The sequence below is a fragment of the Nerophis ophidion genome, linkage group LG01 (genome assembly GCF_033978795.1).
Source record: "Nerophis ophidion isolate RoL-2023_Sa linkage group LG01, RoL_Noph_v1.0, whole genome shotgun sequence".
Lineage (NCBI taxonomy): Eukaryota > Metazoa > Chordata > Actinopteri > Syngnathiformes > Syngnathidae > Nerophis > Nerophis ophidion.
In genome coordinates, this window is record NC_084611.1 from 59,271,343 (window position 1) to 59,297,067 (window position 25,725).

The following is a 25,725-nucleotide window of genomic DNA, read 5'->3' on the forward strand; positions in this document are numbered from 1 at the left end:
GTCCATGTTACATGGTGTGCGCTTCTGCCCCATCGCCCGTAGTTATCCCTTTTTGCTTAAATTAAATTTTTTCATTTTTGTAATTCCACATTTTCTCCCGTCTCTGCATCCTGGGGTCATACTCCCCCCCTCCCTTGACCAAGACCTTAACATTTGGCCACTGTAACAGACAGTTTGAACAGTAACACTGTGATAGAATATTGGAAAATAAAACATGGCACTTTGATTGAGTGATTATTTGGCATACCACTATATGCAGCCCACGTACCACAGTTTGAGAATCACCAATTTAGGTTTCAAATCATATCACCCATCCCTACTACAGAGAGCTCCGGTCACGTAAAGAGGATCTTTGACAAGTGGTTTTGCATTCAGTCTGTAAAACAAGATGGCTTATGTCACATATAGAGTATCTTTGTGATTTTGTAAAAAGTCCTTAAAACAGCATGTTATTGTAAATAGAGGATCTTTGATTAGCGGTATGCAAGCGTCGACTTAAGCAGGCACTTTTTAGTAATAACCTGGCTGACCAGAACTAGTCCAATTCGATGGTTTGTCGACATTAACGGGTTCCAATTTAACTGAACTTGTGTCGTCTCCTCTCATTTATTAATTTCAAATACAGTGACAAATTATAGACAAACCGGCGGGTAAACAAGAATGTGTACATACTTATATAACAAGTTCACAAATAATATTTGTAGATAAAAGGTGGCATATATGACAGAAAAGTAAACATTTTGTATAAACAAGTTGTGTTGGAGTGATAGGTCTCAAATGAAATATTCATTAAGCGGGTACCACGGTCTCATTCTTTCACCTTCTTTTCAGCAGCAAGTCCAGACTTGTTTCTCTTCCGTTGTTTTGTTGAAGACTTTAAAAGAGCCGCTGTACCTCGGCATGGGCGCCGCGCTGGCCCTCTTCAATCTGGCGCCGATGGCGTTGACAATGTCTTCCACCGCATCGTGCTGACGAGGCAACTCCCCAGCATCTCGTTGCCTCGTTGCCGTCATTTTGGCGGAGGTCTCAAAAAACATCATGTTGTTGGCCTTGGCAAAGCACACCGCTTCTTCCTGATTGACTTGGCCGTCAGCCTCCACCACATCACGGAGGTCGCTTTTGTTCCCCACCAGGAACCTGAAGAAGACATCAATCCATCGACCAATCAGCAGGAAAAGGAAGCCCGCTAAATAATGCTCTCCAATTTAAATATAACATATTTCCTTGAATTGCCGCAGGGCATATAGTATGCGCCTGCCTTAAATTACTGCCGGGTCAAACTCGCTTCGCAAAATAATTAGCGCATGCTTAGTATTACCGCCGGGTCAAACTCGTAACGTCACGAGTGACACTTCCCCTGTCATCATTTTCAAAATGGAGGAGGCTGATTTCAATACCGGTAATTTGAAATTGCATAAAGGGAAGAAGATTAAGAGCTATTCAGTAGGATTTAAGGTCCAAGCTTACATCACACTCAAATTATTATCGCATGCCTTTGGTAAGCGCAGGAGTGAGAAGAGGTTTTAAATTAATTAGCACCCCGGCGGCAAATACGGTATGTATGAAAATACATAAGGCTTAAAAAAGTAATACATTTTTTCCTTTTTCTAATTGGACTGCATCATGTTTCTTTAGCAACGGGTGCTTGCAAAAGGAGAGTTCAAGCTTTGCTAAAAAAATATAAAAAAGTAAATTCAGACATTGAAGATACCGTATTTTTCGGACTACAACGCGCACTTAAAATCCTTTCATATTCTTAAAAGTTGACAGTGCTTTATAACCCGGCGCGCCTAATGTAAAAAATAATTTTGGTTGTGCTTAACTACCTCGAAGCTATTTTTTTTAGTACATGGTGAAATGATAAGTGTGACCAGTAGATGGTAGTCACACATAAAAGATACGTGGAAACTGCAATATTAGTCAAGTAAACAATACCAAAATGTTATGTTCCATTGAAAATATAGAATATTACACACGACCCTCAAAAATCCATCAAAATGTTTCAGTATGACTTTGGTAAGCTATGAAGCCGCACCGCTTGATGGATTATACTGTGCTTCAACATACGAGTATCATTATGGTGTGTTTATAAGGTAAGATATTATCTGGCGTTTTGTTTTGCAATATTATACAAAAGCAACTTTCCCTACCTTGTGGTACCTACTGATCTGTATTTGGGATCTGCATAAGTCCTGAAAATTTGTATGAGTCCACCTTTGTAGTCCGTGGCGACACCGTAGTCAATAAGCTTCTTTTTCTCTATCTTTTTGTTATGGGACATTCATCCTCCACTGCTGCCATTTCTAATATAAAGTAGTGTACATTTCTTACTTATATCTCTGTCGGTGAAATCTCCATGAAAGCGTTAAAACATACCGGTTTAGTGCGTTTACATTATTCCCCAAGAAACTTTAGTTATTATAGAGTTCTGGTCGGACGTTTTTTCACGGGACACATTTCCGGCGTTGTTGCACTAGTGAACCACGGATGAGGAGATGCTGCTCAGTTATTGATTTAAGTTGAGGAGAGACGCAGCCGACGGGCCGACAGCTGGCGGACAGAGGCGTTCTGGACCAGAAGGGAGGCCAGGAGGCGGGCCATGCGGCGGCGAGGAGAGGCGTGGCGCACGCGGAGCGGCACAAGAACAGCAATCTAGGTCAGGTGCGTAAGACACACCTGCTCACAATCTTCGCATCTGCTGCTAGATTATAAGAGAAGCGAAGGGGGCACGATGGGGAGAGAGGAAAAGGAGAAGGAACCACCAGAGACGACCGACCACAAGAACAACGAGGACAACGAGCGAGACCCAGACGAGGATGAGGCCCCGCAGCAGACGCACCAAGCGGGCACCGAAAGGTGCGCGACGGCCACCAGGGAGAGCCAGTGAGCCAGAAAGTGGCGCGATTGAATGGCAAGGAAATGACATTATTGAAATAATAAAGTGTCAAACCTGTTATGAGGCGTCCTGCATCCAGTGTCATGGCGACCCACACGGTGACGGCGGAAGGAAGTCCGTCACATTGGCGCCCGAGTGGGAGACACCGTCGGTGGCGGAGGACGATGATGTCATCTGGGCCCTTGTGGCGAGCTACACTAAGCTGCTCGAAAAAACGCGTCAAGAAACGCAGATGATGCAAGCGCTTGTGGACCGGATGGGAGAAGGAGGCGAGGCCCCCCCCTGAGGGAAAAGCCGGTGAAAACGAAGCAAAAACCTTCCGCCTCGAGGGCGGGGCTGGACAGGATGCAGTGGCGTCCGCAGGCCACCAGGGCGAGCTGTTGGCCAAAAAGAAAGAGGAAGAAGCTGAAGTGCAGCCACAAGACCAGCAGGTGGAAGAGCCTGCTGACAAGAAGGAACCAGAAGACAAGACGGTAGAAAATGATGCAGCAAACAAGAAGCAGAAAGAAGCCAATGAGGAAGAAATAAGTGTCGACAATATCAGCCAAGAAGAGGACGTGACTGAAGATGGTGACAAGTTGGAGGACTTTAAACATAAAGAAGAAGAATTTAAAACTCAAGAAATTGAGAAAGAAGAAGAAACAATTGAAGAAATTCTGGAAGACGATGAAAATGAAGAAGTTAAAGATAAAGAAGAAGCTAAAGAAGAAGAATTTGAAACTCAAAAAATTGAGAAAAAAGAAGAAATAATTCAAGAAGTTCTGGAAAACGATGAATAGGGAAAAGACGATGAAGACGGACTGGAGCCCGGCCTCGAACTGGCGGGGGAGGTCTGTGGAGAGACGCAGCAGACGGGCCGACAGCGGGCCGACAGAGGCGTTCTGGACAAGAAGGGAGGCCAGGAGGTGGGCCATGCGGCGGCGAGGAGAGGCGTGGCGCAAGCGGAGCGGCACAAGAAAGGCAATCTAGGTCAGGTGCGTAAGACACACACCTGCTCACAATCTTCGCATCTACTCCTAAATTACAAGAGAGGCGAAGGGGGCACGATGGGGAGAGAGGAAAAGGAGAAGGAACCACCAGAGATGACCGACCACAAGCACAACGAGGACAACGAGCGAGACCCAGACGAGGATGAGGCCCCGCAGCAGACGCACCCAGCGGGCACCGAAAGGTGCGCGACGGCAACCAGGGAGAGCCAGCGAGCCAGAAAGTGGCGCGATCGAATGGCAAGGAAATGACATTATTGAAATAATAAAGTGTCAAACCTGTTATGAGGCGTCCTGCATCCAGTGTCATGGCAACCCACACGGTGACGGCGGCAGGAAGTCCGTCACAAGTCTGAATGTCATTAAAACAGTGAGCTCCATATTTTGACACTTCTTCCACTCCCGTCCTTGCACACTACACAGGTACAACAAAGAGGACGGGGAGAGGACGCTGTCGAAGGTGAGCCATGTAAAAAAGACCGCCCACAAAAGGACACATCCTGAAGCGACTGTCAGAAAGAGGCTTGAAGATGGTCTGTAAAACACAATCTATGCAACATTTTGACCAAAGAACCACCATTACATGTAGACCACAAGGAAGTGTTTTCAATTTAGGAGAAAAAAAATAACATGACCCATATACGCCTTATAATGCGGTGCCCCTTTTGTATGAAAATAGACCTGACTAAACCCTCTCATCGGCAGTGCCCCTTATAATCCGGTGCGCCCTATGGTACGGAAAATATGCTAACTATACAATATATAATACAATGACAAAATCATACGAGAGTAATAAAAGACTATACATTGCAAATAATAAAAAATGTGTAGTCTACAATAAAAATAAAAAAAATGTTTTGATCACAAAAGTCACGTTCTTAAGGAAATGTGTTTTGAAAAATGTCCCCCACCCTGAAAAACTGACCAAAATATTGAATATTGATCATATCTTACTGTTAAAAACAACACTTCTTAAAAAAAAAGGGAAACAAAAGACTGATTCACATTGTATTTCCATGGCATTTGGATAATTTGTCCATCCATCCATCCATCTTCTTCCGCTTATCCGAGGTCGGGTCGCATGGGCAGCAGCCTAAGCAGGGAAGCCCAGACTTCCCTCTCCCCGGCCACTTCGTCCAGCTCCTCCTGGGGGATCCCGAGGTGTTCCCAGGCCAGCCGGGAGACATAGTCTTCCCAACGTGACTTGGGTCTTCCCTGTGGCCTCCTACCGGTTGGACGTGCCCTAAACACCTCCCTAGGGACGTGTTCGGGTGGCATCCTGACCAGATGCCTGAACCACTTCATCTGGCTCCCCTCGATGTGGAGGAGCAGCTGCTTTACTTTGAGCTCCTCCCGAAAGGCAGAGCTTCTCACCCTATATCTAAGGGAGAGCCCCGCCACCCTGCGGAGGAAACTCATTTCGGCCGCTTGTACCCGTGATCTTGTCCTTTTGGTCATGACCCAAAGCTCATGACCATAGGTGAGGGTGGGAACGTAGATCGACCGGTAAATTGAGAGCTTTGCTGTCCGGCTCAGCTCCTTCTTCACCACAACGGACCGATACAACGTCTGCATTACTGAAGACGCCACACCAATTCGCCTGTCGATCTCACGATCCACTCGTCCCTCACTCGTGAACAAGACTCCTAGGTACTTGAACTCCTCCACTTGGAGCAGGGTGTCCTCCCCAACCGGAGATGGCACTTAACCCTTTTCCAGGCGAGAACCATGGACTCAGACTTAGAGGTGCTGATTCTCATTCCGGTCGCTTCACACTCTGCTGCGAACCGGTCCAGTGAGAGCTGAAGGTCCCGGCCAGATGAAGCTATCAGGACCACATCGTCCGCAAAAAGCAGGGACCTAAACCCGCGGCCACCAAACCGGAACCCCTCAACGCCTTGACTGCGCCTAGAAATTCTGTCCATAAAAGTTATGAACAGAATCTGTGACAAAGGACAGCCTTAGCGGAGTCCAACCCTCACTGGAAACGTATCCGACTTACTGCCGGCAATGCGGACCAGGCTCTGACACTGATCATAAAGGGAGAGGACCGCCACAATAAGACAGTCCGATTAGCATCACAGCTAACGTTACTATGTCGCTACCTCTCTGCTCCGCAGGAGTGTGTCTTATTGCACAATGTACTTTGTCAAGAAATGTTCAAGTTTCTTGAGAATTTTTCCCACCCGTTTTGGTGACAGTTTTTGTTATTAAAACGGAATAGCAACAAAACACTCTATCCGGCTGAATAATCACTCGCCATACAGCGATACCCCATACTCTCTGAGCACTCCCCATAGGACTTCCCGAGGGACACGGTCGAATGCCTTCTCCAAGTCCACAAAGCACATGTAGACTGGTTGGGCAAACTCCTATGCACCCTCAAGAACCCTGCGGAGAGTATAGAGCCGGTCCACAGACTGATGTTCACTATTCTTCTTTTATTTTAAATTGCCTTTCAAATGTCTATGTGTGGTGTTGGATTTTATCAAATAAATTTCCCCCAAAAATGCGACTAATACTCTAGTGCCCGTGATCTTATCCTTTCGGTCATAACCCAAAGCTCATGACCATAGGTGAGGATGGGAACGTAGATCAACCGGTAAATTGAGAGCTTTGCCTTCCGGCTCAACTCCTTCTTCACCACAACAGATCGATACAGCGTCCGCATTACTGAAGACGCCACACCGATCCGCCTGTCGATCTCACGATCCACTCTTCCCCCACTCGTGAACAAGATTCCGAGGTACTTGAACTCCTCCACTAGGGGCAGGGTCTCCTCCCCAACCGGAGATGGCACTCCCCCCTTTTCCGGGCGAGAACCATGGACTCAGACTTGGAGGTGAGGATTCTCATTTCGGTCGCTTCACACTCGGCTGCGAACCGATCCAGTGAGAGCTGAAGATCCCGGCCGGATGAAGCCATCAGGACCACATCGTCTGCAAAAAGCAGAGACCTAATCCCGCGGCCACCAAACCGGAACCCCTCAACGCCTTGACTGCGCCTAGAAATTCTGTCCATAAAAGTTATGAACAGAATCTGTGACAAAGGACAGCCTTAGTAAAATATGCCGAGATGTGTCAATATCAAAATGTTACTTGAAATCAATTTTTGGCAGCAGCAAAGTGGTCGTTTTGGTAGTTTTTAGCTTCATAAAGGGTATTTCAACAAGTAAACAGTACAGTAGGTACTTGATTTATGTATATGTAATGCTAATAACGGTATTTACAGGAATATGCAGAGATAAGATGTGTCAATATCAAAATATTGACCCATCTTAATATTGACCGCAAAAACAGAGACTCCGATTTCCCTCCCCTGGACGCGGCTGTTGTATCCTCCTGCGGTCTGTAGTGAAGCATGTTTAGCTATTCCTCGTCCTGCAGAAATTATACTTTATTTGTCAACATGGAGGCGAGGAATAGTGATTTAGAAGTAGCTAAAAACACTGCCGACTGCGGATGGATGTTCGCTGCTAGCTAGCGGGCAATGTTTTAAAGCACCTCTTCCTGAGGGGGCTTCAGTTTTCTAGCTTCACCTTTATCGTTAGTTTTTAGGCCAAAATGCATCTGTTCTTCCTTTTCTGTCTATACGCTGTCTGCCTGTAAGTTCTCAAGATTGTGCGCTGCCGAACATGCTCCTTTGCTCGTAAAACCATCAATGTTATGACGGGACAACGTGCCGCCATGCCCAGGAACCGTTAGTTTTTAAACAGTCTATAGTACCACTTTTGATTCATTAGTACCGCAATACTATACTATTACCGGTTATCGTACAACCCTAGAAGCTACTAATGAATGCGGTATTTCGATGAAACAGAGTTTGGAGATGCTGAGTATTGGTGCATCGCGCAGAACTTCCAAAAAGTGGTCAGCTGTCAAGGTACACATTTTCATTTTAGCGACAATGTTTTCAAAAAATCTGTACTAAAAATGCAAGATTTGAGAGGAAAATACATTTAGTAAAACGTGTTCAATTTACAGGAAGGTGCAAAAACAGCTGTGCTAAAAAATATGGATGGGTTACTGTATTTCCAGAATGATATTTTAACAAACATTTAATTCTGACAAGAACACCGTGGAAATAATATACACAATACTGTATAAAGATTATATTTACAGTTCTTGTTTGCTTACCTGGGGACTTCCTGGCCGAGGGAGTTCTGCCTGCACTCTTCCACCCACGCAGAAAGGCTGCTGAAGCTGGCGGTGCAGGTCACGTCGTACACGAAGAGAACCGCATGCACGTTGCGGTAGAAGTGTTGCACCATGGACTTGCGGAAGCGCTCTTGTCCCGCCGTGTCCCACAACTGGAGCTGGCGGTGAGGAGCACACACACATCAACATTTTTGCTTCAACTGAAAACATTTAAGACCCAGGTTTAGAACCAAGATCCAAGACATCAGATCTCGTCTGCAAGATTACAACAAGTTCTGTCTGCTAACACTCAGTGGCGGGCCGGGCGTTTGTCATCTAGGCCTTCAGTGATCCATCCATCCATTTTCTACCGCTTATTCCCTTTGGGGTCGCGGGGGGCGCTGGTCCCTATCTCAGCTACAATCGGGCGGAAGGTCCTACTTAGTCCGACTTCACCTCTCAAAATACCGTAATTTATGTCACCACATGGACACGGCTGCAGATATCATACAGAAATTTAGACTTAGACTTAGGCAAACTTTAATGATCTACAAGGGAAATTGGTCCACACAGTAGCTCAGTTATAAGTGATGAAAAAGATGGAAGGGACAATGCAGGTATAAAATAGACTGAAAGCAATATAAAATATATACCGTATTTTTCGGACTATAAGTCGCAGTTTTTTTCATAGTTTGGCCTGGGGTGCGACTTATACTCAGGAACAACTTATGTGTGAAATTTTTAACACATTAACGTAAAATATCAAATAATATTATTTAGCTCATTCACGTAAGACACTAGACGTATAAGATTTTATGGGATTTAGGAGTCACAGATTGATTGATAAACGTATCGCATGTTCTATATGTTTTAGTTATTTGAATGACTCTTAACGTACACTTATTCAGCCAACATAAACAACAGTTCACTATTCTTTATTTATTTTAAATTGCCTTTCAAATGTCTATTCTTGGTGTTGGGTTTTATCAAATAATATTCCCCCAAAAATGTGACTTATACTCCAGTGCGACTTATATATGATTTTTTCCTTCTTTATTATGCATTTTCGGCAGGTGCGACTTATACTCCAGAGCGACTTATACTCCGAAAAATACAGTACGTAACATTTACATAATATATGTACAGTATAGGATATATACTGATATATTATGTTTATATCATATATACAATATATAACATTTACCATCCATCCATAAAATACAGACTAAATCTAGCAGAAAATAGACATTATAAACAAAGAGAAGTAGCTAACATAGAACGTGTCAGGTAATAGACATCATCTATTGCTGTATGGCGAGTAATTATACAGCCGGATGGAGTGCGGAATGAAGAAGTTCTTGAATCGAACACTGTGGGAACGAAGCTGAAGGAGCCTGTTGGAATATGAACTCCGGTGTCCCTCAATTGTCTGCTGGAATGGGTGGGCAGGATTGTCCATGATGGCCAGCAGTTTGTCCAGTGTCCTCCTGTCCCTCACTGACACAAACGCCTCCAACTGCGTGCCAATAGTTTGGCCGGCTTTCCAGGTCAGTTTAAGTCCCTTTTAGTGGTGCTGCTGCCCCAACAAACAACTGCAAAGTACAGGGCACTGGCCACAATAGACTGATAAAATATCTCCAACAGCTTGCTGCACACATTTAATGACCTAAGCTTCCTCAGGAAAAAGAGTTTGCTCATGCCCTTCTTGTAAACAGCTTTGCAGTTGTCCTTCCAGTCCAGTCTGCTGTTCAAGTGGAATCCCAGGTCCTTGTACTGCCCCACTACTGCCCCCTACCGGCCCTGGATCCTGTTGGGCTCCACCGGGGTCATTCTCTTTGTGAAGTCCATGACCAGCTCCTTGGTCTTGTCCACATTAAAGAGCAGATGGTTCGCCTGAGACCACTCCACAAAGTCAGTGATCAGTGTCCTATACTCCAAGTCTTGGCCCTCTCTGATACACCCGACCACAGCAGAGTCATCAGAGTATTTCTGCACGTGGCAGGACCTGGAACTATACTGGAAGTCTGAGGTGTAAAGGGTGAACAGGAAAGGATACAGGACGGTCCCCTGTGGAGCACTTACACCACTGACCACAGTATCTGACAGGAAGCTCCCCAGTCGCACAAACTAGGGCCTGTCAGACCAGCAATCAGTGATCCATGAGACAATGGATGAACTGACAACCTAAATCCTGAGCAACTTTTCACTCATCAGAATTGGCTGAATGGTGTTAAAGGCACTGGAGAAATCAAAGAACATGATCCTCACAGTGCCCTTCCCACCATCCAGGTGAAAGTGAGCACGATGCAGCAGGTAGATAACAGCATCATCGACTCCTACATGGGGCTGATATGCAAACTGTAGGGGATCCAGGGAAAGAGCCACCAGAGGTCTCAGCTGATCCAGCACAAGTCTCTCGAGGACATTCATGACATGAGACGTCAGGACAACTGGTCTGAAGTCATTCAAGCCCGATGGGATGGGCTTCTTGGGCACCGGCACTATGCAGGATGTTTTCCATAGAGCTGGTATCCTTTCTAACTTCAGACTCAGGTTGAATATAACGTGCAGGATCCAAGTTAGCAGAGCAGCACAAGTCTTCAGGACCCAGGGCTTGACTCGGTCAGGGCCTGCTGACTTGTCTGGGTTGACTCTCTCCAGCTGTCTTCTCACATGTCCAGATGTCAGACACACCGGGCTGGCTTTCTCAGTGTGGGGGTTGGGGAAGATAAGAAAAAGCGGTGGCAGGCAACAGTGAAGGAGTTTGTAGATTGATGTTCAGGGAAAGTGTGAGGACAGGAGCAATGGAGGGAGGGCCAGTAAAGGGTGCATTGCTAGATCTTTTGAAAAAGAAATTCAGCTCATTGGTCCAGGGTGTACCCCGCCTTCCACCCGATTGTAGCTGAGATAGGCGCCAGCACCCCCCGCGACCCCGAAAGGGAATAAGCGGTAGAAAAAGGATGGATGGATGGGCTCTATCTACATCCCAATCCAGCAGTTTGGCTTTGTTGTTGAAGCCTGTGATCATTTTCATGCCCTTCCCCACATAACGAGTGTTATTCTGTTGGAGTTTGGCTTCTAGCTTCCTTCTGTATGCATCTTTTCCTTCTTGCAGCTGAACTCATCTCGATCACCAGATTAGAAGGCTAGCTTCTTTTTATTCAGCAGCAGCTTTAGCTGGCTGGTGATCCAGGGATTGTTATTTGGGTAACAAAGGACAGTTTTTGTAGGGATAATGGAGTCCTCAGTAGCTCGTTTGAAAACCCACTTGCACACTAATGGGCATTGAAACCCCTCAACAGTGTACAACATTTTCTATTTTTTGGCACATCTAATATTAAATAAACCCGCTTCAGAAATTAATGTATCTTATGTGGGTATTGTAAAAAAAAAAATTGTATAAAAAAAATGAAACATGAACAAAATTAAGAAATAAAATATTTTAGCTCTCAATTAGTAGCACCCAATCAACGCCGTATAAGCCAGTGGTACCGCTCATTCGGTAGTTGGTCGTAGTAGTTAGTCGCTTGAGTCCATGTGAAAGTCACTGGCAAACCATTTCACCGCCGGGATAGCTTCCGTGGTCGACCGACCTCATCTCAGAAGATGTAGTTTCTCTTAAGTGTCCTTCTTGAAAATGGCCTTGCAAATATATATCTGCCACCTAATCAACATTTTGCTCTCCTTCTCTGTGAGTTTCCTATGGCTTTCTATGGCTCTGGTGCCACTTCCTGTTTTCACACCTTGTGATTAGATATTCACTTGGAACTCCCAAGTGAGTATCCAATCACAGGACATGTAAATGTCATGTTCAACATAAGGCCAGCTAGAAAGGCTTACTGAAAACAACTTGGGATCTGATTGGATGTCGCAATTAACCATAAACTGTATGTGTTTGTTCACTTAGAGTGCAAAGACGCCCGCATTGTTGATTATGAAGGCCCCCGGCATATTTCGTACAGCTAGCTAAATTCTGATTGGATAAAAACTCTAACCTAAAAACAAAAGCACTGGAAGGAGCTTAATATGACATGAAGAGATTATGAATAATTCTAGATATTTAAGGAAAGTAAATTTAAAAAGACTTACGATCATGATTACTTGTAATGTTAGGCCAGCAGAGAAGGCCTTGCTAACACCTGATACATCTATTGTTATTACGGAAAAATAGTTGCAATGCACTCTGTGAAATTAATGCGCCGAAAAATAAATGTTCCGGCAATGTTTAAAATGACCAAAATACATAATTACTACATGTTATTATAAATGTGCCTGTTACTACACTACATATATACTTACAGCATGTATATAAAATAAGGAAGGCTTTTGGATGTTTTTTAGAGCACTTTATAGGCAGAATAGATCGAATACCCATATTGCATTGCTTTTATTTACAATTTACAATGCATTAAAACAGAAAGACATGTGTTCATGTCTCACTAAAGGGGTGTGATAGATTCCAAAAAAGTACAGTTCCCCATTAATACATGAGGCTGCGGGGGAGGTATAAAATACTAAAAAAAACAAACTGGTGCTCCAGCCCTTATATTGTAGACTGGTGAAGTGCATAGACAGTGGAAATTAGTGACAGTGGAAGGAGAGCAGGAATTGTGTTGAAATACAAAGATTCAGAAAAAAAAAGCCAGATTAATGAGTATGCAATGAGCCACCAATCAGAGGGAGCAAAGAAACGCAGAAATGTCTTCTGGGAGACAGTCTATATCAAGCTGACTTTGCAAAAAAACACATGTTTGTTTTAATCTTAAATGTTATGAAATACACTTTGTAATAACACATTTTCCTCAGAGACCTCAATCAAACAAGGAAAACCTATTTGGTAGACAATGGTGTAATCTCTCTAGCGTGTCCTTTTTAGAGTACAAATGTAAGTATTAATAGGGTTCATTGGGGTTTTAGTTTTTCACATGTACAGAGAAGTTTACACACTCAAAAGAAATGTTATATACATTGGGGAGAGGAAATAGCTCAGTTGGTAGAGTGGCCGTGCCATCAATTTGAGGGTTCCAGGTTCGATCCCTGCTTCTGCCATCCTAGTCACTGCCGTTGTGTCCTTGGGCAAGACACTTTACCCACCTGCTCCCAGTGCCACCCACACAGGTTTAAATGTAACTTAGATATTGGGTTTCACTGTGTAAAGCTCTTTGAGTCACTAGAGAAAAGCGCTATATAAATATAATTCACTTAATTCACTTCACACATTTTGGGCTCTTTGTTTTCTAGGTTGGAATGATTTTAATGTTTGCTGTACTGTATTTGTATGTTATCATGATATACTGTACTTGGTCAGATCGTCAATGCAACCATTATTAATGAGCGGGAAATACCAGAACAGTGGACGAGGTCATTGTGCAACTTGGAACAGAGATCATCATTTAGGAATATACTCACTTAGGTAGTATACTACTAAGACACACACACACACACACACACACGCACACACGCACACACGCACACACACATACACATACACACCTTCTCATTCAATGGGTTTTCTTTATTTTCAAGACTATTTACATTGTAGATTGTCACTGAGGACATCACAACAATGTATGAACACGTGTGGAGTTACAGTATGTACTTAACAAAAAAAGGTGAAATAACTGAAAACATTTTTTTATTCTAGTTTCTTCAAAGTAGCCACCCTTTGCTCTGATTACTTTTTCACACACTCTCGGCATTCTCTCGATGAGCTTTAAGAGGTAGTTACCTAAAATGGTTTTCCCTTCACAGGTGTGCTAGAAGCTTTAATAGAGTTTTAACTTGCACTTACAGATGTAGCGACGAACTCTATTTAGTGACAGTGGTTTTCTGAAGTGTTCCGGAGCCCATGTGTTGATACTTTAGAGATTGATGTCCGTTTTTGATACAGTGCCGTCTGAGGGATCGAAAGTGACGGTCATTCAATGTTAGTTTCCGGCCATGCCGCTTACGTGGAGTGATTTCTCCAGATTCTCTGAACCTTTTGATGATATTATGGACCGTAGATGTTGAAATCCCTAAATTTCTTGCAATTGCACTTTGAGAAACGTTGTTCTTAAACTGTTTGACTATTTGCCCACCTGTTCCCAATTAGCCTGCACACCTGTGGGATGTTGCAAATAAGTGTTTGATGAGCATTCCTCGACTTTATCAGTTATTATTGCCACCTTTCCCAACTTTTTTGGCACGTGTTGCTGGCATCCAGTTCTAAAGTTAATGATTATTTGAAAATAAAGTCAACGAAATCACAAAGGTGAGTTTTGTTGATGTTGACTTATGTGCTAATCAGACTTATTTGGTTGCGGCGTGACTGCCAGCTAATCGATGCTAACATGCTATGCTAATTGATGCTAACATGATATTTACCGGTGGTGCTAAAGCAGACATGGCATAGAGATGTATGGATAACCTGCAGATGCATTTGCAACTATATTACGTTTCCTTCCACCCACATTTAACGCGAAAAAAACACTTACCAATCGACGGATTTAAGTTGCTCCAGTGTCAAGAGATGCGAAAGTCCTGATCGTTTGGTCCGCACATTTTACCGGCGATGCTAACGCAGCTATTCGGCCATGCTATGGCTATGAATAGCGTCAATAGCTATTCGCTCAATAGCTTCAGTTTCTTCTTCAATACTTTCATACTCCAACCATCCGTTTCAATACATGCGTAATCTGTTGAATCGCTTAAACCGCTGAAATGCAAGTCTGAATCCGAGCTAATGTCGCTATATCTTGCTGTGGTATCTGCCATTGTTTGTTTAAATTGGCAGCACTGTATGACGTCACAGGGAAATGGATAGTCGCATCGCAAATAGCGAAAATCAAGCAGTTTAAAGGTTTTTGTAGGGATATTCCGGGACCGGTAAAATTTAGAAAAAAACTTCAAAAAATACAACAAGCCACTGGGAACTGATTTTTATTGTTTTTAACCCTTTTGAAATTGTGATAATGTTCCCCTTTAAACTGTTTAACTATTTGCTCATGCAGTTGTGGACAAAGGGGTGTACCTCGCCCCATCCTTTCTTGTGAAAGACTGAGCATTTTTTGGGAAGCTGTTTTTATACCCAATCATGGCACCCACCTGTTCCCAATTAGCCTGCACACCTGTGGGATGTTGCAAATAAGTGTTTGATGAGCATTCCTCAACTTTATCAGTATTCATTGCCACATTTCCCAACTTCTTTGTCATGTGTTGCTGGCATCAAATTCTAAAGTTAATGATTTGCAAAAAAAAAGTTTATCAGTTTGAACATCAAATATGTTGTTTTTGTAGCATATTCAACTGAATATGAGTTGAAAATGATTTGCAAATCATTGTATTCCGTTTATATTTACATCTAACACAATTCCCTAACTCATATGGAATCGGGGTTTGTAATATCACAGCTTTTATCCAGCACTATTTAACTTCTGAAGTGGCTGCAAATTTTACTAGAGTTTTTAATACCTGTATTTCAATAGTTTAACCTGCACCTTGTGATATTATTGTTGACAATTTTTATCAAAACCTCAAATTCAGCCTTGACGCTGTTGCTCCTCTAAAATTAAGAAAGGTAATTTTAAAAATCAGTACCTTCATGGAGAAATGATGATGAAATCAAAAACTATACAGAAATTGGAGTGTAGCGGAGAGGAAATGGAGGAAAAATAAACTAAGGATTAACCATCAAATTTTAAATGAACAGAAAAAAAATACAAAAACAGGTTTTGAATATTTTATGGTTCTTTGAAAGAGAAGATTTTAAAAATCTTAAATTGCTCGCTTAAAACTCTTTCCTGCTGCTCTTAAAAAAGTGGTGGTGAGGGGATCTGGGTCATTAGGGGTGTTGTTTTTAACTTTGTAAAGCACTTTGCGTTACATTTCTTTTCTTATTTATTATTTACTTGTATGGAAATGTATTGATTACGTTAAAAAAAAAAAAAAATCCTTTGAAGAAACATTACTGTAGATATAAGACTGGTTCATGTACCTCAAGTAGAAATTGAATGTGCATATGAAAGCAACACAAGAATTACAAACAGTCACATGACAACAAGAAATATGAAACAAAATAACATAAATAAATAAAAATAAATGTAAAAATTGTGCAAGATTGCGTTTTATGGACATATGAGATAAACAAATAAAAACAAATGTAAGAATTTTGCAAGATGGCACCTGATGGCCATAAGACGTAACTGAACTTTTTGGCTATATACAGTAGATACAAATAGTGATGAGACCTCGTCTTACATATAAGGCTGCACAATTATGTAAAAAAAATGTATAAAGATTATTTTGATAAATATTTCAATCACAATTATTCTTTATGTTAGGGAGACAGATTACGCGTGGAGTTTGAACGCGACGTCATGTAATGTGTAATGTCTAATAAAAAGGCTATAGATAAACTTTCTCCATTTATATAAAGACAAATGTGTTTTTGTTCATTATTAGTACCGACGTATCAGCTCTTTCTCATTACATGATGCCTGTATCTCTATTTTTTCATTCTGATAGAAGCATTTTCATCCTGGATGAAAACCAACACTTCCTATACAACCTGATGGAGCTTGAGAGGTGCTGCAAAAAGGGATGGGCGAAACTGGCCAAAAGATAGGTGTGCCAGACTTGTGGCTTTGTATTCAAAAAGACTTCCATCCATCCATTTTCTACCGCTTGTCCCTTTTGTGGTTACGGGGGGTGCTGGGGCCTATCTCAGCTGCATTCGGAAAGAAGGCAGCGTACACCCTGGACAAGTTGCCACCTAATCACAGGGCCAACACAGATAGACAACATTCACACACGAGGGCCCATTTAGTGTTCAGAATCAGAATAGTTTTTATTGCCATTGTTTGAGAACGGGTTCACAAACACAAAGTGTTGCCAATCAACCTATCTCCAGGTGCATGTCTTTGGAGGTAGGAAGCCGAGGTAGAACCCAACGCAGTCAAGGGGGAGAACAAGCAAACCCCACAGAGATAGATCCCAAGCCCGGGATTGAACTCAGGACTATTCAGGACCTTCATATTGTGAGGCACAAGCACTAACCCCTGTTCCACTGTGCTGCTCCATTTTGATATTATTTTTGTGAAATACAACTTTTCTTGTCGACTTCTCACAGTATTTTTTGATTGTTTCTTTACATCATGGCCCAATAATACTTGTTTGTGAAATATTCCAACTTTTTGTTGCAACATTTTGATATTACGTTTGTGAAATATAACTTTTCTTGTCTACTTAAGAGTATTTATTGTTTGTTTCTTTACATCATGGCCCAATAATACTTAGTGCGAGCAAAGAGTATTTAAATATATTTTTAGACTTCAATCAATCAAATAATCAATGTTTATTTATATAACCCTGAATCACAAGTGTCTCAAAGGTCTGCACAAACCACAACACAAACCACAATGACATCCTCGGTAGAGCCCACATAAGGGCAAAGAAAACTCACCCCAGTGGGACGTCAGTGACAATGATGACTATGAGAAACCTTGGAGAGGACCGCATATGAGGGCAACCCCCACCACCTCTAGGGGACCGAAAGCAATGGATGTCGAGCGGGTCTAACATGATACTGTGAAAGTTCAATCCATAGTGGATCCAACACAACCATGAGAGTCCAGTCCAAAGTGGATCCAACACAGTAGCGAGAGTCCCGTCCATAGTGGTTAGGGTTAGGGCTGTAATTGCTGCCAAAGAAGCGTCAACAAAGAATTGAGCAAAGGGTCTTAACCCTTATGCATATTTCAACATTTGTATTTTTTCTGTCAAGATGGGGTGCTGAGTGTACATGAATGACAAATAAAATAAACTTTTTTGATTTTAGTAATAGCTGCAATGAAACAAAGTGTAAAATTTAAAGGGGGTCTGAATATTTTCCGTACATAATGTATATACATATTTCTGTATATGTGTACAAACATTTAGTTATGTATACACACATAGGTAGGCGTACCCATTTAGATATGTAGACATTTATGTAACGTATTTTTCGGACTATAAGTCGTAGTTTTTTTCATAGTTTGGACAGGGGTGCGACTTATACTCAGGAGCGACTTATGTGTGAAATTATTAACACATTACCGTAAAATATCAAATAATATTATTTAGCTCATTCACGTAAGAGACTATAAGATTTCTTGGGATTTAGCGATTAGGAGTGACAGATTGTTTGGTAAACGTATAGCATGTACTATATGTTATAGTTATTTGAATGACTCTTACCATAATATGTTACGTTAACGTACCAGGCACCTTCTCAGTTGGTTATTTATGCGTCATATAACGTACACTTATTCAGCCCATTGTTCACTATTAGTTATTTATTTTAAATTGCCTTTCAAATGTCTATTCTTGGTGTTGGGTTTTATCAAATAGATTTCCCCCAAAAATGCGATTTATACTCCAGTGCGACTTATATATGTTTTTTTTTTCTTTATTATGCATTTTTGGCAGGTGCGACTTATAATCCGGAGCGATTTATACTCCGAAAAATACGGTACACACATTTAGGTATGTGTACGCTTTTAGGTATGTATACATTTAAGTATGTGTACATTTTTAGGTATGTATACAATAATTATGTTCACATATTTAGATATATAGATATTTAGGTGTATACTAGCACATTAAAGTCTGGATGTAAGATTTGGACCATGTGCAAAAGAGAAAAAAATTCCAAAATGTTTAAATTATGACGTATGAAAGCCTATTATGTGCTGTTAACCAGTTCTGTAATGTTCCTGTCTCTTTAAGTTGACAGGTCAATGTGTGACGTCATTTCCCCTTTAAAGCACATCTTTATCAGAATAGCCGGTTTCGATCAATGGTGGCAGCCAACCTTGTGTGAGTTGACGACTAAATACACAAACACACACATTCACATCTACCTTTCAGCAATAAAGCTGGTTAAAAGATTCTCTGGCCGGAATCTGTCCATCGTGTCCCAACTCTAAAATAACTACTATCCCTTTCTTACAATGTACCTAATTCTTGTTTTTAAAAGTGGTTCAAGTTTAACTTGTATTGTGCTTCATCTTGGAGGAAAATCTGTTCGAAGAAATCCATAAAGGGCCCCAAATCAAAAAAACATTCCAAACACTCAAGACATTCAAAATAGGCTATTTGGTGATTGTTGCAGCCTAAAATGCCTGAATTTGCTGCAGTTTTTTTCAGAAGATTGCGGCAAAAATTGCAACCTGTTGATGCTATTATTTTTCAATGATAATATTTTTCAATTAATTTGTTATCAATGTTTTACGTGTCCCTTGTAAATATGGTCATGAGCTTTGGGTTAGGACTGAAAGGACAAGATCACGGGTACAAGCTGCCAAAATAAGTTTCCTCTGCCTGGCGGGGCTCTCCCTTAGAAATAGGGTGAGAAGCTCTGTCAACCGGTGCTCCTCCACATCGAGAGGAGCCAAATGAGGTGGTTCGAGCATCTGCTCACTCAGGATGCCACCCGAACGCCTCCCGGCAGTAGACCAAGGGAAAGACCAGGACACGTTTGGAAGACTACGTCTCCCGGCTGGCCTGGGAACGCCTTGGGATCCCCTGGAGGAGCTGGACGAAGTGGCTGGGGAGAGGGAAATCTAGGCTTCTCTGCTTAGGCTGCTGCCCCCGCAACCCGACCTCGGATCAGCGGAAGGAAATGGATGGATGCGTGGTAAAAAACTTAAATGTTCCTTAATGAGTTGAAATGGTTGGTGTTGGAATTTTTCAGATCGGTCAGGAAATGTTGAAGTAGAAACATTTTTAATTGTGAAATGGTATTAAGGAATTCCTGGAATATCGGGAAAACCGTGAAATCTTTCAGGTTCAAAAAAACAACTTAAATTTTGGTCCTGATTAAGAGGAATGTTTGGACGGTGGAAGGGTTGAAAAATGTGAAAGGAGTGGTCCTTAGAAAAAAAAGGGTTTGAAAAAAAACAGGAATTCCAAGAGGGGCTTCACGTTTGAGGAGGGGTTAGTGCGTCTGCCTCACAATACAAAGGTCCTGAGGAGTCTGGGGTTCAATCCCGGGCTCGGGATCTTTCTGTGTGGAGATGGCATGTCCTCCCCGTGAATGCGTAGGTTCCCTCCGGGTACTCCGGCTTCCTCCCACTTCTAAAGACATGCACCTGGGGATAGGTTGATTGGCAACACTAAATTGGCCCTAGTGTGTGAATGTGAGTGTGAATGTTGTCTGTCTATCTGTGTTGGCCCTGCGATGAGGTGGCGACTTGTTCAGGGTGTACACCGCCTTCCGCCCGATTGTAGCTGAGATAGGCACTAGCGCCTCCCGCGACCCCAAAGGGAATAAGCGGTAGAAAATAGATGGATGGATGGATGGATGGATGGAAGGAATTCAAAGAATTCCTGGAAAAAAAATTTAACTTAAAAAAATAATAGTTTGAATGTCAAGGATGAGTGGAATATGTTGAAGGTGGAATGATTTGAAATTGTTTGAAAATGTAGAAATGGAGGAAGTTTGAACAATGGCCAATTCATTTTGAATGGGAATAATGTTCCGGAAAACCTGGAATTCTGAGAAATCTGGGAATTTTTGTAATTTGTCAAGAGAAAGCCCGAATACGCTGAACAGTTTGTTGATGGAACGGTTTGAATCGGGTGACAAATGTGGAAGATAGGCGCCAAAATCTGAAGAAGAAGAAGTTGAAGATGTCTAATAAATAGATTCATTTTAGTTTAGAAAACCATGTGTGTGAATGTTTTGGAGCATTCATACAATAATTAAAAACATAAATATCAAAGACTAAAATGTTACAAACTAAATCTTTTTAGAGCCACACAAACCTGCATTTCACATTCATTTCCGTGTGTAAAACTACAATAAATCTCTACAATATGTGTGTTTGTTCATATTTTGGGGTGTCTGGAACAAATATAATTAGCCTTGTGGGAAAAATGCTTCAGTTTTCAAACGATTCGTTCTTGGTCGGAACAGATATACGAATGAAAGCCTTTAGTTTTCATTATTTTGTGGATGAATACAATGTGGAAAATAATTGTAAAGATAATTCCTTACCTTAATTTTCTCTCCGTCCAAGTCGAGGAGTCTCTCTCGGAAGTCCACGCCGATGGTGGCCTCGGCGCCGCGGGGGAAGTCGGCGGCACAGAGTCGGTGAGTGAGGCACGTCTTCCCCACCGCAGAATCTCCGATTACCAAAACTTTGAATGTTCGATGGCGGACGAGCAGCGACGACACGCTGCCCAAAGAGTTGGACAACTCTAAAGAAGACTCCATCGAAGGAGCTCTTCGCTGTGAACGCCTCCTAGGAACCTATGGCGTCCTCCCTTAACCAACACACACGGACGAGAAGACCACACACCTCCTACAAGACCAGCAGCCGCCATGAATGAGTTGATACGTGGTCGACACAAATGTCGACAACATTGATATCGGATTGATTTTTTTCGATATTATTCAATTATGTTCTCATAAATTCGATTTGGGTTTTGTTTTGTTTACGTAATTATATTTACATATCGTTGACATCTGTTTAATCTTCCCGATATTGGGTACTGTACGTGACGTTGCTGCTATTGGAACAATAATTTCCCTGTGATCAATAAAGTTATATCTAAATATAATCAAATTGTTACGTTCCGAAGTATCGGTGTCAGCGATCCTTGATATCGTTCGATACCGACATTTGCAGTATCGGCCAATCCCATAGAGCAGGGGTGTCAAACTCATTTTTATTGAGGGCCACATCAGATTAATAACTGCTTTCAGGGGGCCATCCAGCCATCCATTTTCTACCGATTGTTCCTTTCAGGGTCGCAAGGGGTTGCTGGAGCCTATCTCAACTGCGTTTCGGGCGGAAGGCAGGGTACATCCTGGACAAGTCGCCACTCCATCACAGGGCCAACACAGATAGACATACAACATAAGGCCACATTTTAAAAATTAATTTACATTTTGTGGGTAATATTATATGGGTAATAACCTGTGATTAATCATGAGTAATCGAAATGCATATGTATTTAATTATTCGATTTTTGTTTATGTATAACTTGCTGGAAAATCATAAATAAAGGTGACAAGCAGATATTTAACTATTTGTTTTTATCTCAATAAAATTGTTTTGCAATACAGCATATAACAGGGGTCGGGAACCTTTTTGGCTGAGAGCCAAGAAGCCAAATATTTTAAAATATATTTCCGTAAGAGCCATATAATATTTTTTTTTAACACTGAACACAACAAAACGCGTGCATTTTTAAGAAAGACCAACATTTCTAGAGAGGTCTCTTATTCTTTGTAATAACATTGTTATTCTGAAGCTAACTGTGGAGGGGGCGTGGCCTGCGGGCCTGCAGGGAAGCAGGGTGTTGGCAGGACCGGCCTCGAATTCAGCGACAGGTGCGTAGATGGCCCACCTGGGCCTTTTTATCTGATCACCTGTCGCTATGTTGTAAGCAGCAGCCAGGAGGAGAGACGGGCTTGGGGCGAGAAACCAAAGCGCGAGCCAGAACGAAAGAGAAAAAGACAATTGCTGGAAAGCAACTGAGAGACTTATTGAAAAATAAAACAACATTGTAACCCTGAAACTTGCTCTCATGTCAGTGCTTGGTGGTCTGAAGAACCCCCTGGTTGGGCAAGCCCCACACTAACCAATAATAAGTAAATGACTTCTTACCAACTTCTTGAACATAAAAATGCATGACAATATTTTATATTTTGAACATTCTTTTTCACACTGTGATTACAAGTGGAATTATTCATTATTTATCGTGTTAAGCAATGTCAGCTCAGATTTATCCGAGAGCCAGATGCAGTCATCAAAAGAGCCACATCTGGCTCGCGAGCCATAGGTTCCCTACCCCTGGTATATAATAATATAATTGACATGATCAGATAATATTAAAGTTTAGAATCTTGGCCCACTCTGTACTTCAGTTTGACACCCCTGGAGTAAAGAGAGCATTTTTATTGAGAGAAGAAAAGAGTTTCTGCGTTGACAATTTCAAATGGCACCTGTTCACATTCAGTCGAAAGTATGTTTCGTTCATGGAATTTTATTTTCATGAATGGGAATTGGAAACAAAAAAAAAGATTGGTTTACAGCAGGCCTGGTCAATTATTTTGACTCGAGGGCCACGTTTAGAGAAAGAAATGTGTCTGGGGGCCGGTGTATCTATTTTTAGGAACACTAATAAAAAACCCCACAATAATGTCTGATTGAATGCTACAAAAAAGTTATGACAGACCGCTATAAAAAACGTAATGGAAAATTTAATTTTTCAATGAACGATAAAACACTGAATATTGACAAAATATGAACGTCAACATATTTTCGATCGACATATTTTACAGTCAAGTGAAACGCAACAAAAATGCAACAAACAGTGAAATATGAACGAAAGGTACAAAATAAACCCACCTACAATCTGATATATCACTAAGCTTTAGAATTTTGTTGTTAAAATCTCCATCCACGTGAGGAAACGCTTCCCATTCACACTGCTTGGTGCCTCGTCTGAACTGCTGTGACGTAGATTACCATAGTACCTAATTAGATGACCATAGTAACTAATTAGATTACCCTAGTACTTAATTAGATGACCATAGTAACTAGTATATCATCCAAAAGTGCAGATTCCAACCATTAAAATACTTTGTACAGTTGAAGACTTTCGGCCATTAGAAAACATCACTGCACATCATAATGGCAGCTACAGTTTACATCTTAAAGATCTAAAAAAATATATTTGGGAATGTCCGGCGGGCCAGATTGAATGCTTAACGGGCCGCATGTTTGCCCATGTCTGGTTTACAGTATACAAACTACAGGCATAATAAAACAATCACTTACTATCCAAAGTCTGCTCTCATTGGGATGCCAACTGATGGAAGGTTTATATCTTCCTGTTGAGATGAGGAATTAATCATAAGTGTTTGAAAAAAGAAAAAAAAGGGTGGTTATGAACAATCAAGCATCTTTTTCATGTCTTTCTCTCCATGTTCAGGCTTAAGTTTAATGTCAAAGTTGACCAACTTCTTAGTTTCAGTGTCATTCCAGATTTTTTTACAGGGGTGCCAAAGGAGGTGTCACATGTTCTGCAGGGGTGGGATCCATAAAACAGTCAGTGTAGCCCAGGACCCACTGTAGCTGCCATAGTAGGTATGGAGTGAATCATCTTGTAAGACAATTGCTAACATTAAACAATATTGCATTGAGCTATTACAGTACGTCGGACAACTTGCAACAGTTGGAGCAATATACAAATACAGTTTACTACAATGTACTGCAAAATAGGGCTGTGAATCTTTGGGTGTCCCACGATTCGATTCAATATCGATTCTTGGGTCACGATTCGATTCAAAATCGATTTTTTTTTTCAATTCTACACGATTCTCGATTCAAAAATGATTTTTTTCCCGATTAAAAAGGATTCATGCAATACATAGGATTTCAGCAGGAACTACCTCAGTCTGCCGACATGCAAGCAGAGTAGTAGATTTTTGTAAAAAGCTTTTATAATTGTAAAGGACAATGTTTTATCAACTGATTGCAATAATGTAAATTTGTTTTAACTATTAAACGAACCAAAAATATGACTTATTTTATCTTGGTGAAAACATTGGACACGGTGTGTTGTCAAGCTTATGAGATGCGATGCAAGTGTAAGCCACTGTGACACTATACATTTTTATAAATGTAGAATGATAATGTCAATGAGGGATTTTGAATCACTGCTACGTTGAAATTATAACTAATATTGATACTGTTGTTGATAATATTTATTTTTGTTTCAGTACTTTTGGTTTGTTCTGTGTCGTGTTTGTGTCTCTTCTCAATTGCTCTGTTTATTGCAGTTCCGAGTGTTGCTGGGTCAGGTTTGGTTTTGGAATTGGATTGCATTGTCATGGTATTGCTGTGTCTTGTTTTGTTGGATCGCAAAAAAAAAAACAAATATTGATTAAAATTTTTTTGAATCGATTCTGAATTGCACAACGTGAGAATCGTGATTCGAATTCTAATCGATTTTTTCCCCAAACCCCTACTGCAAAGTGATCTCCAGCTTTGTTATTGGTAATGGGCAAGTTCTAAATAAGAGTCAAACCAAATACATGATTCTGGCCATAAATACTTACTTTAAAAGGTATTTATTTGGAGCAGGTTCATGAAACTGAGCTGTTAGTGTTAACCATAAATGATCAGTGGAATTGAACTCGTCATACAAACAAAATTGTGTCTAAAATGGGCAGGACGGATTCTGTTATTAGAAAATGTGCCTCTTTTATGACAAATTTTTCCGTCAAACAAGTTTTGTGTCTCATCTCCATTATTGCCCCGACACGATTTAGTCATGTGTTCCAAAGAAAGATATTAAAAATCTCCAAAAGTGCAAAATAAGGTTGCACGATCGGTGCCCACTTTGACTAGTATTGACAGTATGCTCCACGGTCTACAAACCCCGTTTCCATATGAGTTGGGAAATTGTGTTGGATGTAAATATAAACGGAATAAAATGATTTGCAAATATTTTTCAACCCATATTCAGTTGAATATGCTACAAAGACAAGATATTTGATGTTCAAACTGATAAACATTTTTTTGTTGTTGCAAATAATCATTAACTTTAGAATTGGATGCCAGCAACACGTGCCAAAGAAGTTGGGAAAGGTGGCAATAAATACTGATAAAGTTGAGGAATGCTCATCAAACACTTATTTGGAACATCACACAGGTGTACAGGCTAATTG

The 25,725-nt window shown here is 41.4% G+C and overlaps 1 protein-coding gene across 1 annotated transcript; it reads right to left on the reverse strand.

Moving 5' to 3' along the window:
- Positions 1 to 576: 576 nt before the first annotated feature.
- On the reverse strand, positions 577 to 21,388 carry LOC133557717 (ras-related protein Rab-33B-like). The gene is made up of 3 exons (XM_061908437.1): positions 21,037 to 21,388; positions 8,019 to 8,197; positions 577 to 1,137 (listed from the first exon to the last, which is right to left on the reverse strand). Exons 1-3 carry the CDS (start codon positions 21,253 to 21,255, stop codon positions 828 to 830), a joined length of 708 nt encoding a protein of 235 aa, XP_061764421.1. The 5' UTR covers positions 21,256 to 21,388; the 3' UTR covers positions 577 to 827.
- Positions 21,389 to 25,725: the final 4,337 nt, after the last annotated feature.

Excerpts from the sequence above, each read along its gene's own strand:
- LOC133557717 (XM_061908437.1), bottom strand. The coding sequence starts at position 21,255 with ATGGAGTCTTCTTTAGAGTTGTCCAACTCTTTGGGCAGCGTGTCGTCG. Across the intron at positions 8,198-21,036 it reads TGGACGGAGAGAAAATTAAG|CTCCAGTTGTGGGACACGGC; the intron begins GTAAGGAATTAT and ends CCTCACCGCCAG. Across the intron at positions 1,138-8,018 it reads CTCGGCCAGGAAGTCCCCAG|GTTCCTGGTGGGGAACAAAA; the intron begins GTAAGCAAACAA and ends TGTCTTCTTCAG.